This window comes from Pseudochaenichthys georgianus, chromosome 21 (genome assembly GCF_902827115.2).
Source record: "Pseudochaenichthys georgianus chromosome 21, fPseGeo1.2, whole genome shotgun sequence".
In the NCBI taxonomy this organism is placed as follows: Eukaryota; Metazoa; Chordata; class Actinopteri; order Perciformes; family Channichthyidae; genus Pseudochaenichthys; species Pseudochaenichthys georgianus.
In genome coordinates this window covers 19678361-19697240 of record NC_047523.1, presented here as the reverse complement: position 1 = coordinate 19697240, position 18880 = coordinate 19678361, and the positions used below count along the sequence as shown (strand labels likewise).

General features: G+C 41.0%; 1 protein-coding gene across 1 annotated transcript; it reads left to right on the top strand.

The window, feature by feature from the left end:
- Positions 1 to 4362: 4362 nt before the first annotated feature.
- Positions 4363 to 17583, top strand: chmp2ba (charged multivesicular body protein 2Ba). The gene is made up of 6 exons (XM_034110016.2): positions 4363 to 4573; positions 7687 to 7778; positions 10685 to 10879; positions 13169 to 13271; positions 13753 to 13859; positions 15542 to 17583. The coding sequence occupies exons 1-6, from the start codon at positions 4540 to 4542 to the stop codon at positions 15653 to 15655; spliced, it is 645 nt and encodes a 214-aa protein (XP_033965907.1). The 5' UTR covers positions 4363 to 4539; the 3' UTR covers positions 15656 to 17583.
- Positions 17584 to 18880: the final 1297 nt, after the last annotated feature.

The following is an 18880-nucleotide window of genomic DNA, read 5'->3' as shown; positions in this document are numbered from 1 at the left end:
GAAATAGAAAAAAAGATTATTTAAATGAGAATTCTAACTTTAATGAGACAATAAACAATGTATCTGCATGGTGGCAGAGTCCAAAGTATTTTGTTGGATCATGGTTTTTCTTTATCCCAGACTTTTTGACCATCCTGTAAACTGTAACCTATCCCCTGTCGTTGTTTACCACTATCTTTGATTGTTATCCCCACTCTATCTGAGAATTTGCCCTCTATTCTCCTCTTCCTTTAATCCCCCCGATACTCTTTGTGTCCTCCCTGCCTCCTTCCATCTATCTCTCTCCATCTGGGTATCAGTGAAGTATCCATCCATCAGAGAGAAGAAGAAGAAGAAGAAGTCCCGTGCCTCCCACCACAGCCCCTCATCTCTCTGTGTTTGCATACAAACATATTTCAGCATGCTTACATGTCAGGGTCATACGGAAGAAATCAGCATACAGTCATTTCTTATTTCCTATTATGATTCTGGATTTACGCTCGATACATATGGGGAATGATGTATGCATCCTGAGGGGGCTTTCTTTCTTGCTATTGCAAATGAAAAAACAAACAAACATGGAATCCGTGTTTTTTATGACAGGAGAGGCATATATTTGCCGTCTATTACTATGAAAATGAGACATCATAAAGTCAGGATTGTCTCTTTGGTGGGGGTGGAATCTGATGAGATATTCTGCCATTATTCAAGGTAAAATAGAGTGAACAAATATTTACTGGCTTGAGTTTCAAATTAAAAAAGTTTTGAAGAAAGTTTATTTTTATCATGTATTTTATCCATCCATCCATCTTCTTCCGCTTATCTGTGGTCGTGTCGTGGGGGTAGCAGTTCCAGCAGAGAGCCCCAAACTTTGGATGGTTCCCTGCTTCCCCCTCCTGAGGTGTCGGACAGTTTTCCAGAACAACTTTGGTGCCGCCCGAAAGTCCTTTTCCATGTCTTCTCCGAACTTCTCCCACACCCGCTGCTTTGCCTCGGCCACGGCTGAGGCTGCTGCCCTTCGGGCCTGTCGGTACCTTGCAACTGCCTCGGGAGTCCCCCGGGATAACAAATCCCCGAATGCCTCCTTCTTCAGTCGGACGGCTTCCCTGACCACCGGTGTCCACCAGGAGGTTCGAGGGTTACCGCCCCTTGAGGCACCTAAGTCCTTGAGACCACAGCTCCCCGCCGCGGCTTCGGCAATAGAGGCTTTGAACACCGACCACTCTCGTTCAATGTCCCCAACCTCCAGAGGAATGCCCGAAAAGCTCCGCCGGAGGTGTGAGTTGAAGGCCTCCTGAACTTGGGCCTCCTCCAGACGTTCCCAGTTCACCCGAACTACACGTTTGGGCTTACCAGGTCTATCCAGAGGCTTCCCCCGCCACTCGACCCAACTCACCACCAGATGGTGATCAGTTGACAACTCCGCCCCTCTCTTTACCCGAGTGTCCAAAACATACGGCCTCAGGTCTGATGATACGATAACGAAATCGATCATGGACCTTCTGCCTAGGGTGCTCTGGTACCACGTACACTTATGAGCATCCTTATGTTCGAACATGGTGTTTGTTATGGCCAATCCATGACTAGCACAGAAGTCCAGTAACAAACCACCACTCCGGTTCAGATCAGGGGGGCCGTTCCTCCCAATCACGGTAATGCTCCACCTCCCGCACAAGCTCCGGCTCCTTCCCCCCCAGAGAGGTGACGTTCCACGTCCCCAAAGCCAGCTTCTGCCACCCGGGTCTGGTCCGTCGAGAACATCTGCTTTCACTGCCACCCTTCTGGCAGCGCACCCGACCCCATCGCTGTTTCTCATAGGTGGTGGGCCCGCGGGACGGAGAAGCGGAGGTGTTGCCCACGTTGCCTTTTCGGGCTGTCCCCGGCCGGGTTCTGTGGCAAGCCCGGCCACCAGGCGCTCGCTGACGAGTCATCCTTCTGGGCCTGGCTCCAGAAGGGGACCCCGGGCTTCCTCCGGGCCGGGTATCCTCACTTCTTTGTTGTTCTTTTATGAGGTCTTTTGAACCTCATGGGTATTTTATTAAGAGAGAAATGTTTCCATGCTTTAATGTTCAAAAAGCTCTTTATTTTTCTCATACTGCCTGTGCTGCAGCAGCTATTTTCACCCTCTGTCTGAAACCAGAACCCAGTCAGCTCTGATTGGTTAGCTGGCCATCTGTTGGCATTGGTCAACCGCTTAGAGATGTCCCGCACCTTAGCCTGTGACGTACAATGTGTTGGAGCGCTAGCAAATAGAAGCGAGTGTGTTACATAGTGATGTCACCATGAAACAATGGAGGCGTTTCAGTCAGGGAGGAACTGCAACTGCAACTTTGCAGACCATTTACATGTTCAAAAATCGATATAACGCAATACAGGAAAAGCATAATAGGGCCCCTTTAACTCCTGTCTGTTTCCCCAGAAAAAATAAAAGCAGCCATCATCACTGCACCCAACATTTGTCTTCGTCTTTGGATGTCCATGATTGGCTTCATCTGTGAAGAGGATAAAAAACACAGTTGTTACGAGATTAACTCCACAGTCATCAAGTGAAAGGATCCGGCGATTTGTTCGATGATACCTTAAAGCTGAAAAGCCTTATGTGCTTTATGGCTGCGACTCCCACTGATTGTGTAGAGATCTCATTTCACACATGAACGTCTCTCTCTGCTCTCTGGGTGTGTGTCCATACACTCTGTAGTTAGTGCCTTAACATTATGTCTGCTGGCCCCAGGGCTGGATCACAGAGAAGAGGGTTGAAAAGGAAATAGACGGTTGAAGAAAGTAGAGAACATATAGCTGACAGACAGTGAAAATGAAAAACAGGCATTTCTTGTCATGTTTGTTTGTTATTTACTTCATTACTTTACTTGGTTGCACCTCCTTACACAAAATATGTAGCACCAGTATTCAATATATGTTAAGTGGGAATGTTTTGCCGCCATCTATGAAAAATAAATTATGTATATCACAGGTTGAAAAAAATCCCAAATTTGACTCACAACATTTGATTTACATGCTCCCACTTTGTAGCAGCAAAGCCAGATACAGATACAGGCCTGGTACCTGCAGGCCCCTCTGGGTGCTTGGGGCTAGATTTATCACCACAGGGGCCCTCTGATGATGAGGCCGTTTAGTGGGGGTCCCTGTAGCCCTCCACTGATTAGCACCAAACATCTTCCCTAATAACCTTAACAAGAACAACGCCTCAGGACGACATGCTGATGCACACAGGAAAGTACACGCACACACACATACACCTCTTTAGAAATAGAGAAAAGAGCTAAGGGCTACCCATCCTCCTCTCCTTCTCCTCAAAGTCACCCCTCTCTCCTCGGCTGCAGCCCATAACTTGGCATCTCTCACTATTTCTGGGCTGAGACCCCCCCCACATTGCATCTTACCTCCCACTGCCACCTCAAACACAGAACACACATGCACCAAATTGAGTTGGTTATGGTTCAAGAGTCCCACCATCTCACATAAAGTTGCTCTCAGCGTGAACATGAAACAAGGCAATACGAATATATGAATACACGCTGGAGTGCATGAAAACTCTTGCCTCTTGGGATAAGGAGATGAGGAAGGAAACTGAGAAGAACAGAATTTATGATGCTGTGAGAAGCCGTAGGGGTCGTTTTTATAGACAGGAATCCCTTTGTGGAATGTTTCCCTAAATCAGTTTTCATATTTGTGTGCTACGAACAGTGTATGTACTGATAACATGTCCATAATGCACAGCCTGCATGCATACGTTAGGCAACATCCCAAATGAAAGACTTAAAGGATCGGTGAACCAATTAAGACATCAGTTGGATTAAGTATCCTGTGAATGTAAAATATAAATTATATGCAAACTCAATATTACTTAAATTGCTTGCCATGCCTTATCATTAAGCTGTAATAGGAAATGTCTTTGTTGCCAATGAACACTTTATTATCAATCCCTTTGCCTCGAAGCTGCCTTCATGTACTACAGGGAATATTGCCACTCTATTTCAAATGAACATATCAAGAGACTGGTCCATACGCTTTAAATTAAACACATTCTATACAAAACATTAAACATTTAGTTTTGGTTGTTTTAGGGGATATTCATTTATGACAGTAGGGCTACCATTGTCTTTATTTACATATTCAACCTCTGTACATGGACACATAGATATCTAGGTGCAACAATTCACGTTGTTGGCGTTCAGGTAATATTCTTGTGTAATCGAGACACTCGTGATCTTACAGTCTATTCAAACTTAAAGTGGTGATAGCACCGTGTTTACATTTGTTAAATTAATTGTCACATTTTGAAGAATAAGACACTTTTCTGATCACGATTGGGCATTTAACGAGGCACAAGTGAAGGCGGCATGAGAGTCCCGCCGTGACGTCAGTGGAGCCCTTGAGTCAGTCAGCTGAGGGAGGAACTCAACAGAAAGTGAACCAGGAAACCGAGGCAGCTAAACAGATCCACCGCCCCGGTGTGACGGCGGTGTTAAAGATAGGAATCACATTGTACAACAGTACAAGACTAGTATTTTGATATTTAGGTTGAAACAAAGCAGCAACATGGCTTCCCTTTTCAAGAAGAAGACCGTGGACGGTAAGTTTGCTGAGTGTGGAAGCTAGCTAACTTGTTTTTAGCCTGGCTGTACAGACTGCTGTGTTGTTCTGTTCTCATTTAACTTGTTCAACCTGTTCTGAGTCACACTGCTGACTGAAGCCTCAAACCAGCGTTTAAACGCCGCCAACATTTATGTAATGTTAGCTCAGTTGAACATGCTATTTTTTAACATAAATGGCTCGGTTAATAACACTGAAGCTTTGAACAACACTGTCGTTACACACAATGGTCGTTTAGGTTAGTTTCTACTAACTAATCCAATCGTTAGCTATCTGCTAAATCTGTAGGAATAAGATGTTTGTCTGTGTTGCTACACGAAAGCTAAGGTTAAGTCATTTGTTTATCTGCACAGGAACCGGAAACAAAATACAAATCTGTGTCAAAAGGTTGAATACACACTTTTAAATAGATTTACGCATCTAAAACGCATTTTCAAAAATACTTTTGAATTCTATTATCGGTTTTAATGTATTTAAAATTGTCCAAGAGCTTCTCTAAATCACTTCTACTGTCTCACTTCCTTTTTCTCCTCAGGAAGATATTACTGTCAATTTGAGTTCGACACATAATCTGCCTTGCTGTGCTGTAAAAACAACTAAAACTGTGGCACACAGACAATCTCAATATTTATTTATTTATAGAACACATTTAAAACAAACTTCAGTTGACCAAAGTGCTGTACAGGCAATAACTACAATATTAAATAACACAATGGGAGTACAATAATAAAAACAATATTTAAAAACATGATAAAAAGCACAATAACTAGAAACATATATATATATAAAAACACATACAAATGTAAAAATGTAATGTTCAACTAGTATTAAGACATCATGCAATGATCTACTGTTAGGAGAATGCTGCAAAAATATGACATCATATCATGCTGTTCATTTATAGTCTGACGTGGTCACTTTTAGATAAGATAACCCTTTACAAGTTGGGTCACATTTAGATAAAATAATCCTTTAAAAGTTCAAACAGAAGCAGACATTTGCACTTTTACAACAGCAAGGGGGACGGTGCAGTAATAGGAAACATCAGTGAAAAAAGCATATATTCTATAAATAAGTAAATCATAAAAAGCAAAATATAATGAATCCATATTTCAAAATATTAAAAAAAATATTAATTTGTCTCCAGGCTCAATAAGCAGCCTCACAAGGTCACAATGGAAAAGAGCCCTCTTTAATCAAATGTAATGAATAAATTATTCTTTTTCAGATACTGAATATATTGACTCATAGCTGGGCTGGATTTCAGATTAAAGTTAACTTTATCAAAAATAATTTGTTTGTAAAAATATCAATGGAAATTGTCTTTATCTTTAAAAACTGTGCTCTGTTGGTTGAGGCAAATCTCTTCTCAGCACCGCCTTCCCACCCCTCCCATCCTTGTCATTCCAGTTTCACCAATACCGATCCTCTGCATACTGTACTTACTGTGCCTCTGTGTTACCTCCACCTCATGCCCTGCCGTTGTCTGGTCTTCTCTGCAGTCTCCATCTCGCATTCTTAATTTCTCTCATCTCTCGCTCTCTGGGCACAGTTTCCCCCCCCAGATGTTGCCCTGGGTAAGGTGGCTGAAGTGGTTTCTGGTTATTTGGCGAATGAAGGGGGGGGGTTGGATCCCACATATTTGTAGGACGATATCCCTCCCACTTTGAGACGTTGGCGGCACGTCACTGTGTACGTAGACACGCTTCGTTCCCACAAGTGGTCCAACGCGCTCACGTGTCTCGACTAACTTCATGATTGCTGAACTTTTCACAAAGAATAAGCATTCTTCTGCAGTAGTTTACTTCTTCCAAAAACTCATTATTTCCTTCATAACATATTGCAACTTATGAATATGAAGCTGAATTGATTGTTATAAGTTTTTTTTATTGATGTCCCAGATTACTTTTAATTTAATGATTTAATTTACATTTTAATATTGACATGTTTGTCCTAGCAGAGGGATTCCTCCTCTTGTAAGTTTCATAACGATTCAAATAAAAAAAAGTTGCAAAAAAGATGTCTGTTGTGCTGTAGGCAACTTAATCAGAATTGAAGATGTCATTTTTTTTCTTAGGTTATAGGCAGCCTATTTCTGTGTTTTTATTTCTGTATTATCTGTGTACAGCCAGAGCTGAATTAGTTTCCTTTCCTGAGTTCCTGAAGGTGTGTGTGTGTGTGACTTGGGTTGTCCCTCTGACTCAGAAGTTCAGGATTAACGTGTGACTTCAGCGTCATACATGGCCTCACATGATGTCACTTAGTGTGGGTGGGTTACAGCTCACTTAATATTGTGGTGTGAGCACTTCCACATTGAGCTGTGTCAGTATGCTATCTCAACGCGTTGCTTGTTGTGAGGTGTTTCGCGTGCATGTGGGGACACAGACATGCTCATGATCACAATTGAGCTCCCTAAATAAATGCTTCATATATCTTCCAAAGCCATGCAGCCGTCCTAGACCCACCCTTCCTACCTGCATTCTTTGAATTAAACACTTTGTCTTTGTTCATTTTGACATCAATCATCTTACAATTTCATTTTTTACCACTTCCTCTACACGGCACTGAGGGTAATAAAGAAGAAATGGTAGAAGGCTGTCCAGAATTAAACAGCATAGAAACATTCATTTAATTCTCCACATTCTTGTACGTTCTGATCAGTAGGCTATAAAACTCAAAAGTGATGCCAGATTTGGAGATTTTTTGGGAGGGGGACAACAGGACATATTTTTTGACTAAGATAACGTTTTTTCTGCTCGACTTTACTGTTAGAATACAATTTCTGGGGGGTTGTTCATATTTTAAAAGCGCAAAAGTGAATCTGGTCATTGTATTCGATGATATAAATTCAGATATTGAGTCATTTTGGTGTGGTTGGCTGTGGCTCATGGGGTAAATGTGTCTTTACTAATCAGCGGGTTCAATCCCCTGCAGTGAAGTGTCCGTTGGCAAGAAACTGAACCCCAAATTGCGGTATTGAAGTGTGTGTAGGTCTTTGGAAATATGAAATGTAATCGTGTTATAATTGTTTAAGATATTGTCTGCTTTGACAAAGTCTGAACTGACCTTGCCTTCATCTTTCTCTCTCCAAAGACGTAATCAAGGAGCAGTCTAAGGAGCTGCGCGGCACCCAGAGACAGATCACCAGGGACCGATCAGCGCTGGAGAAACAAGAGAAACAAATGGTGGGACCACACACACACACACACGCACACACACACACACATACACATACACATACACATACACAACGCTTAAGTCTTGGGGACAAACATTCCTCTACAAGATATGTTCCATATATTACTACATATTGCATCAATGCTTTATTAAAACCCCTCTCTGTCCCAACACACACATAGAGATCCTTATAACATGTACTTCCTACCGTTAAACCTGATTGGCTAATGGCTCTAAATGGATTGACAAAAATGATCTGGTGTGGTGGATTTGCTTCAGGCAAGTCACACTACTCTCTCTCATATCACATGCACACTCCCGCCATTACACGACAAGGCTATATTCACAGGCGAACGTAACATTTCCCCTCCCTGAAAGATGAAAGCAGCCTTTCCCCTCTGTTGCATTAAGTAAATATCATACAGGACATAATGACCTCCCCGGGGAACCGCATTCTTTATTCCTCATTAATGCTTTCTGCTAATTAGTTTTTTAAGCTTTGTTTCACATTTTGAATAAAAGATCATTTTGCTAAGAAATGGAAATGACTTATATCAGCAGTTTAGCTCAATGATAATGTCTGCTGCTTCAATTGTGAATTTAAGCACAAATGAAAATGGCACAGGACAGAAGTTATGCCCCCAAAATGTATAATTAGTTCAATTTTTGTCAAATTCTTGATTTTCTATGTAGTGTTTGAGTAATGCGGTTTAATATAAGGATCTACGTTTAAAAAAAAAAAGTGTTGTAGAGGTACTTTAAGACCATTTAAATGTATGAAATGTGGCATCTTGCAACACACATACAGGAAAGCAGATAGTTGTACTGAAGCTGCTGTTGCAACACATTGTCCATCTGTTGTTTGGGAAAATCTTTGTTTAAACAAAAAGACTCTCAGTTGCTACCGGGTAAAGTCTACTAACGGCTTCACATTAGTGAGCTGCATTCCTCCATGTCTGGGGGAGCGCTGTCTATCCATCACCCCCCCCCCCCCCCCCCCCTCCTGCTCTGAGCAGGCAGTAAATAAGACATTATACGTTTCACATCTCTATCTTCTCCCTACTAAAGCATTCATAGTATTTCACATGACAGTGCAGTTGACATTATTATTGTCACGGTGTGCCTTATTTTACTCACACAGGACGACAGCTTTATTCTCCATGGCATAATTATTATTTTGTTCTGCTCACACATGCATCCAAAATACAGACTTAACCTAATGAACCTGTCTGTGTGTGTGAGAGAGAAACAGAGACAGTACGTCTGTTTCTTCATCCAACATTAATAATTGATTATTGTTTCCTGAGATGCTTTTAGCTCACATGTAAAATAAACAACACATGCTGTACTGTAGCAGTGCTCGGAGGCCTGGCTAGCTCACTGTAACCTGCAGCTCCTCTCCTGTCTCCGGGGAGCCTCACACACACTCGTGCCCACACACAGCATCCCTGTGGGCTTCAGTGTTTACCAAAGCAAAAAGCACGTATTTGCTTGCCACCGTGTAAGGCTTGATCCAGATGACTTTATTTACTATGTGTATATTTGCAAACACACTGGCCTCTCGGGAGCATTGTGGATACATTTCTGTTATTTGTTTTCAATGCATACAGTGTGTATGTATGCACCAGTAGGCTACTTGTAAAGCTAGGGGAAAGCATGGTAGCACTGAGCAGATTATAAGGTTAGCTACAGCACTCAGAACAGATTTACATAATTATTTCACAATTTAATTTACTCTTCAAAAGCCCCCTTGATCTTTTAGGGTTATGGTATGTCACTTAAGCTGGTGAAAGGGGTAATGGCCATTTAATGTTACTTAAAAAAATCGGGTCTGTGTGGATTCCCATTCAGAGCCCTCCATGCCCTCCATGGCTCAGACACTGGTCTCATGGGTCAGTTGCATTCGACAAGGTTACTGATTATTCTGTCTTGAGTCACCAAGATCTTCATGGGCAGCTATGCTCATTTTCAAAATGCTTACATGGTATACCAATGGTCTTAGTCCAAACATATTAGTTAGCATGAACACGTCTCTCCCAAAGAGTGCTACAACTCAAAATGCAAGTGTTTCTGACTTTAAGAGCACATATCACTGATATTGATGTAACTGTTACAGGCCACGAAAATAACTTATTTGAATTCTTGATCTTGTTTTTGTTGCTCTTTTTAATGTGGCTTTTGTCATGGTTAAGGATATCCTATTGCTGAAACGAATGGAAAACTGCTGGTGCTCATTGACAATATGACCGTTATAAAACATGACTTTGAAGAGCAGCGTATTTGCTCCGCTATAGCTAATCTGCAAAATGGGGAGCCTGAAATCCTAATAATGAAATATAATGTTTAATGTTAGGCAGATGACTTACGGTACTTGCCCACAACCAGGAGACGCTAGGGCTCTCAGTGGAGCCTCAATGGATTTGTTCCAGAAATTACAATATTGTTGAATTAGAATTTGGAGTTTCTCTTTCTGTCAGACAATACCACTCTGTCATATTAAACATGGACTCCATTGTTAGAATTTCTTACTATACATGGTTTGTGCATACTCACACTAATGTGCTAAATGTATTTAATATGCCTGCACAATTATTAATAATTAATTATCAAAATGTTATCGAAATCTCAGCATGGATTGTTCCATAATGAAATCGCAGGAAGCTCAACATTTGGGAAAAGCTAAATATGTGTTGAAAAAACATTTTGAGTCACACCATAATTATAAAAAAAGGGACAATGAGAATTACGATTCAAAAATAATTTATCCCTCCATTACCGTGAGTCAATTCGCAATTGCAATATCAGTTATAATAATTGCATTTAATAACTTTTTTCCAAAGTGTACCGCCCTAGTGCCTACTGACATTGTACATACTAACATTGGCCCTCTATTCTCCTCTTCCCCCCTTTTAAGGAGGCTGAAATCAGGAAAATGGCAAAGAGTGGAAACAAGGAGGCGTGTAAGATCCTGGCCAAGCAGCTGGTGCAGCTGAGGAAGCAGAAGAACCGCACGTACGCCGTCAGCTCCAAGGTCACCTCCATGTCCACGCAGACCAAGGTCATGAACTCACAAATGAAGATGGCCGGCGCCATGGCCTCCACAGCCAAGGTAAGACTCTCTCCTCCAATCCAGCTTGTTTTAGGTTAAAATATTAAACACTTTAACGGTCTTTGAGACTTTTTGATGTATTTTTTACATAACTATGTGTCCCCGGTGTGTCAGGGAACTCACGCAGTGTCAGAAAATAAAACCCTCTCTCTTTTCCTCCGTACCCAAATCTCTAAAAACGGGGGTACAACGGAGCTGATCCAGATTTGCGTCCGATATGACGTAATATCGGAAATGTGGACCAACGGCCCTATCAGAAAGTTTGCTATCGGAATCAATGCCCGACAGGTTTTGGACGTAATATGGTCTTTGTTGACATTAGCAAGCATCGCTAACACTCAGAGCAAACCAGTACTGGAGAGAGCACATGTGTAAAAAAAGCAGGAAATAAAAAAAGGAACTCACCTTGTGATAAACTGGCAAGAGAGAAAGCATTTGAGCTCCATACTGTTTCAGACATAATCCTTGATGTGGTTTGGAACATGATATGGCATTTAATCACGGCAGCATTTATAATTCTGAGCAGGCATAAGCTCCACCTCCTCTTTTTTCAAGCTAAGGGCCCAGAATAAGCACTTTTCTAACGGGGCTGAAATAGAGGGGTATGAGGCATGGCTAGAATGGGTGATCTGTTTAGTGTTTTGAGCAAAACACATCATAGACATGTTTTCTATATATTTGTATATATCTGAGACCCATAATATATGCCTAAAAATAGCATGATAGGAGATCTTTAACATATCAAATCAAACTCAGGAAAGTTAACAGTGTTTTTGTTTTGCATATGAACCAGTTTCAGTGTTTAATATTCAAGTGTTTAAAGTATTAATGCGGGATCTGTTCATGTTGAGAGTCTGCCTGCTAATGAGGTGTGAAAGGTGGTAATTGGCCTAAAGCTGAACAGAGTCAGACTGCGCAAACATACACAGGTCAAACATAATTAGGCTTCAGATTAATGGAGTGTGCTGTAGTGTGTCGCATTTTCAGAAGAAGAGGGAAAAAGTGTGAATTGTTGTATGTCAGGCATACACAAAGTTTGTTCATACACAGATTTGTGCAGCACTTCCTCCTCACACAGCTTTGGGTGAGCATGTTGTGAAGCAGTGAACACAGGGACAAGTGAACCTGTTGTTTCAGGTTCAGCTGTGAACATGTGTGCTGATCTTTCACAGGAAGGAAGGAGATGCATAATTTAGAGTCAGCCTGTGTTTTGTTTTTCAGTGTCCTATGTTATTCTAACTTGCTAATAATGAATGCAGTGCAAGTCTTCCAAAGGCCATTTTCCACCAAATTAATTGGGAAGCACTGATTTGTAAAAATAGCTGAAATCATCTTAAATCCACTCCTTGGGAAAATGCCTTCTCTGTAATATGGAAGGCAATTTACCGTGATTATTTTTGTAAGAGTTAACGTCTCTTTATGTGACGAACATGTACATTTAAATTAAATTCTAGCTGTATTTTTAAAAAAATGCATATATTTTACCATCTTTCTACTTTAAAGGGGACCGATCATGCAAAATGCACTTTGTGATGTCTTTTATACATAAATATGTGTCCCCGGTGTGTCGTGGAACTCACGCAGCGTCAGAAAATAAAACCCTCTCTCTTTTCCTCCGCACCCAAATCTTTTAAAAATGGGTGTACAACGAGCGGATACAGATTTCCATCCGAACTGACGTGTCCATCCGAACTGACGTCGGCGGACCCACAGAAAGTTGCTATCAGAAACAATGCCTGACGTGTTTTGGACATAATCTCGTCTTTGTTTACATTAGCAAGCCTCGCTAACACTCAGAGCTAACCTGAACTGAAGAGCACATGCGTTTTAAAAGCAGGAATTAAAAAAAGAACACACCTTGTGATAAACCCGCAAGAGAAAAAGCATTTGAGCTCCATACGGTTTCAGAAATAATCCTTGACGTGGTTTAAACAGGATGGCGTTTTATCACAACCGAATTTAACTTTATCTCCGGTAGAATTCTGATCATGCATTAGCTCCGCCTCCTTTTTTCTTTTCAAGCTAAGGTCCCAAAATCCGCGTTTCTCTAACAGGGCTGCAAAAGAGGGGTATGAGCAGTATGAGGCATGGCTACAATGGGTGATCTGTTTGGTATTTTAAGCAAAAAACTTCACAGACATGGTTTGTATAGGTATGGCCCTACAATATATCTTTCAAATATAGCATGATAGGTCCACTTTAAATTAGGTTACTACTGTTTTGTTTCTTTACTCAAAAGCTTCTCCTCCAAGATGTATTATTTAACTTTCTTTCTCATCATATGTGCAGACAATGCAAGCAGTGAACAAGAAGATGGATCCACAGAAGACCCTGAAGACCATGCAAGACTTCCAGAAGGAGAACATGAAGATGGACATGACTGAAGACATGAGTAAGAACACACACACACACACACACACACACACACACACACACACACACACACACACACACACACACACACACACACACACACACACACACACACACACACACACACACACACACACACACACACACACACACACACACACACACACACACACACACACACACACACACACACACACACACACACACACACACACACACACACACACACACACACACACACACACACACACACACAAAGAGCTCTGGTATTTACAGGCTTACCAAAACCAGATTGTCTGGATGTATGTGAACGCTGCACAGAGTGACGCGTGAGGGGAAGAGAAATATGAAATATGACGGTACATAGAGAGGGTTTTCCGTTTCATCCACACATGGTATATTACCAGTTGGAGTTTAAGCTATCTTACTCTAAAGTCCAAACTGTGACTGAAAATGTATGCTTTTGATTAACTTAACCTTTTTTGTCGCTTTCTCTCCAGTCAACGACACTTTGGACGAGATCTTTGATGATTCTGGGGATGAAGAGGAGTCTCAGGATATTGTCAACCAGGTCCTGGACGAGATCGGCATCGAGATCTCAGGAAAGGTAAGACATCCATAATGAGAGAAAGATAGACAATATACCACTGGACTTTTATAATACAAATGTAAAAAGATAATGTGGTGAATAAAAACAAACTGTCAAAAATGGTAAAAGAAGGGAAATAAAAGATAAAGGCAATAAAGAGACAGGTGAAAGCCTCTCTGATTGAAGTTTTTTTTAAGAAGGCGATTCAGAGATCACTGACTCAACCAACCTGTTTTCTCAAAGTGCAGATGTCCAGCACTCGGTCAGAGATGAGATACACATACTGTGAGCTTTGTGAAGAGGCTTAAGCAGAAGTGATTTGATTATGTCTCAGTCTGGAGTCCATTTGTGTACAGTGGTCTCTGTGCCTTTTACATAATGCGACATACCTTAATGTTCCTTCTGTTTGAAAACACTTTAGCTCCCTTTTTATTTCTTTTTAATCTAAGTTGTATCACTATTCAGGAAACATTTAGAAAATGTAAAGGCTCTTTCCACATGTAAAGGGTCTCCCGGCAGAATGAAGTGAACAATAAGTGTTGCACATGGCTTTTACCCGACTGTTCAAATGTTTCCCAGCTGCCACTTGGTGGGGCTCGCCTCCAGCTCTGGTGTGTGTGTGTGTGTGTGTGTGTGTGTGTGTGTGTGTGTGTGTGTGTGTGTGTGTGTGTGTGTGTGTGTGTGTGTGTGTGTGTGTGTGTGTGTGTGTGTGTGTGTGTGTGTGTGTGTGTGTGTGTGTGTGTGTGTGTGTGTGTGTGTGTTGTGTGTGTGTGTGTGTGTGTGTGTGTGTGTGTGTGTGTGTGTGTGTGTGTGTGTGTGGTCTGGCTCCCCCTGGGGGCCTCCATGAGTTATTACCTCTCATAACACAATGTACACACCCACACATTGTCCCATAAACAAGCCCACAGCTGGAGAGAACAAACAGGCGGGATTCATAAAAACATGCAAAAATGTGTTTGAATTTAAATTGAGGGGGGGGGGGTTATAATGTCCTGCTCCATCCCAATAAAGGCTGAGCAGAGAATAATCTGAATGCTCACTTCTTAGAAAGCAAAATCATAAAACACAAACCCTTGGGCTGAAAGGAACACTCATAAACTCTGGTAGTTTGGGAGAATATCATATAATAAGAAAATAAGCAGTTATTGTGTTTTGTCATATTCACAGGAATGCAATAGTATTTTTTGCTTTTAGTACGACAATTACATGTGCAGAAAAATGGCAAATACAAATCTTATTTGATGATAAGATTATGAGATCCATATAATTGCACGATTGTTGTATCACTCGTATTAAACTTATTAATCATAAAAATACTCGACCATTCACCAACAAATCTGGGAAGAAATTAAAGAGGAAGAGATTAAAGAACGTGAAAAAGGTTTTGTTTCCTCTTTACACTATACTTCATGCAAATGAATGCAGCATCAAACAATGCTTGTGTAACTGCCGCCCACTTGCATTATAACTGAGGTGGGCTATAATTATTTAAAGGGACATCGCAAAGTAATCCTGCAGTATAAATTGTTACGTCGAGTTCATAGTTTTCCATTATAATTGAGAATAATTGTGATCAAATCTGAGGCGGTCGTTTACATTTGGCTCTGAAGTGGCATTCGGCACACAGCTGTCAACAGCAGCCAATCCTCCAGCCTTGTGTGTTATCAAGTTTGCCTGCTAATGGGATTTTTTCTCTCCAGATGGTGAGAGCTCCAGCTGCAGGAAGGAGCCTCCCGAGCGCCGCCTCCTCCAAACAGGCCACTATCTCCGACGACGAGATCGAGAGACAGCTCCGAGCTCTGGGAGTGGACTAATGGTCTTCTCTGTGTTAATGTTCGCACTATAGGCCTGTGCCACATTAATACTGAGTGATACGGACTCTTTCAGACACATTGGATTTGTCATTGTTGAAATGCTACAGGTGTAAGAAAGGGTGCTCACCAACACACATTAAAGGGACAGTTCTCCACTAAAATACATTTTTTAAATCTTAACTGAAGTGCTTTATCAATTTAGATTTGATAGTTATAAGTTGTTGGAGATATCGGCCGTAGAAATGTCTGCCGTCTTTCGAGTAAGACGGAGCTAAATGTGACTTGTGAAAGGTAACCCACAGACCTTTTTGTGAACAGTTTACGTAGGAACTACTTCCTTTATACTGCATCACCAAGCCAAGGAACATTGTGTTCTCCTCGGCTGATAACATGAGTTACCTCAGCCTAACAGACTAAATTGATAAATAAATAGCACTAAAGGTAAGAGAAAAACATGTATTTTAAATTATTAACTGTCCCTTTAAGACAAACATGTATATTAACCTACACATATCCACACTTTCTACAGCAGGTCGCCTTAAGGCAGAACATCTGATCTATTTATGCGAAAATAATATTTATTATGACACTGGAAGGTGTACCAATAATACATGTAAAGAGCTTTCATCCACCCACGCTGTTTACCTCCCATCGCTGTCTTTAAAAGGGCTACAGTGTCTGAGACCGTGGAGCTGGCTCGACCCATCTGCTGTTTTGGTCTTTAGTCATATGATCAGCTTTTATGCGGCTGGAGATGAATGCAAGTTTTAATGAGTAATACCTGGTAATTAAAAAAAGAGCTTGAGGGTTGTCGGTAACCAGATGGAACTTATATTGTTCCTTTTTAAAGCATTTAAAGGATTCCCTTCCTCTGAGGCAGACTATCCTCCTCTACATGTTTGTCATTGTTATGTGGGTGAAATATCAGAAATGAGACACGGTTACTTTACCACGCAGGAGAAAAAAGCGACATCGACAACCGGTCACTGTCTCCAAACAAATGTAGCAGCTAGCTTATTAACCATCATGTTTTAAAACCCTTAGGTACGCTACTGTAGTTACTGGAGATGATGTAACTCGTATGCATGTAACATGTATAACAGATTAGGGTAAGGCCTTCACTTTACTTCCACATAATGCATGAGGCGCTGAGGCGGGTTAATCCGAGGGCGAGCATTTAATTAGCACCACTGAAGAAGAAATGCTGTAGGGATTGTGTGTGAAAATGTAATCAAACACAATATAGGACTAATGGGAGACTGGCTTATTGAGTTTTTTTAATTGGTTGATGCTTTTGGGTAATCATATTAGTTTTTCTTTTGTAATTCTGGGTTGATCTGGTTGTGTATCTTATAATGGACATGGGGTTCAAACAGTGATTGTTGGACGCTCTGTTCCGCAGTCGCTCCTCTCTTTCAGCTGCTGTGCAGTTACACTCATATGTTATTTCTAGCTGCCTCGCTCACACACACGACAGCATTAAAATGATGGAAGTGTTTGCTCAAATTAAACTGTGATCCAGGAGATGTTTTCTCTTGTGCCCCTACTCTAAAACAAATACAGTTGGCCAGCTTCATGAGGGTGACAGGGACATATCAGGTTTTTGTCTTTTCTCATTCTCTGGCCTCTTTGTTCCTCATTGCCAAAACAAAATACTAAATAGTTTTTATTCCTGCATGCATCTGACATGTACAATTCATCTTGTATGTCATACTTTCCTCTACCTTTTCAACAGTCCATTGTGAGCGGAAACAAAGTCTTAGCCGATTTCGACAATGTTTCTTGGCAGTTCCATGCTTAGATAATGTCCACACTTTTTGAACAAAGGTGTATGTACACTCTTCTGAATTTGTTTTAGTCATTGTAAAGTGACTCTGTAAAGGGTTTATGGCTTTTATAATGAATAAAGTTTCTTCAGGTACAGGTTGGAGAGCATTTCTGTTTTTTTCTTTGAAGAAGTAGAAACTACAAACGATTTCCACATTTCTTTTTCAGATTTCTTCCAGTCCACTGGTTCCAATTCATTTCCACATCATGAATGAAACAATCTTGAATCTTGCTCAAGTTAAATCGAGCAGCAATCTGTTTATAGAATAGAATATATCTTTATTGTGCACCACTATTGAAAGAATATTAACTTCTTAAATGATTTTCAGTTGCCTGAGCGACTCTATAGTGTCAGTCTCCCAGAGCTCAATCTGCTGATCAGAGGATGGGATACTGCTTCTTGGCATTACTGTAAAAAGTTAACTCAGGGGCTTTTGGGGTTTGCCAACTATTTTGCTTTCCAATTACACAATCCTAGAAAGTAAAATTGCTTTAAAATGTGATTACCGGACACAGATGGAAGTTCCCCAAGATGATAAAGTTGATTTGATTCTCGGAAATACTCTACATACATGTAGTTAGTAAATAAATCAAAAGATGGATCCAGATGTCTGAAAGAAAAAGCAGTCACTGAAACGGCATTAAAGGGGCCTTATTTTGTATTCTTGGTCTTTCCCTTTCCTGTAGTGTGTTAATACGTGTTTGTGCATGTAAATGTTCTGCAAAGGTTAAAATCCCAAAGTTCTCTCTAAAGTAAAGGCACAATATACACATATTAACCTACACATGAGCACAATAGGGCCCCTTTAACTGTGGTTTAAAGTGTATAATTTGTAGTAAATCAGACATTGCAATACAAGCATTGTGCTTTTATGGATGCGTAGTGTTTCAGTAATATTGCTACAAATATATGCAACAAAATAAAATAAGTGGAAAGACCACAATGTTCTCTGAATACAGTTGCAAGAATGTGAACCCTTTGAATTCTCCACACATAGCGTTGTGTGTTCCTTCCAAACAACTGAACTTTGGTTTCATCTGTCCACAGAATATGTTGCCAGTAGTGCTGTGGAACATCCAGGTGCTCTTTTGCAAACTTCAAACGTGCAGCAATGTTTTTTCTGGACAGCAGTGGCTTCCTCCGTGGTGTCCTCCCATGAACTCCATTCTTGTTCAGTGTTTTACGTATCGTAGATTAGTCAACAAAGATGTTAGCATGTGCCAGAGATTTCTTTAAGTCTCTAGCTGACACTCTAGGATTCTTCTTCACCTCATTGAGCATTCTGCGCCGTGCTCTTGCAGTCATCTTTACAGGACGGCCACTCCTAGGGAGAGTAGCAACAGTGCTGAACTTCCTCCATTTATAGACAACTTGTCTTACCGTGGACTGATGAACAT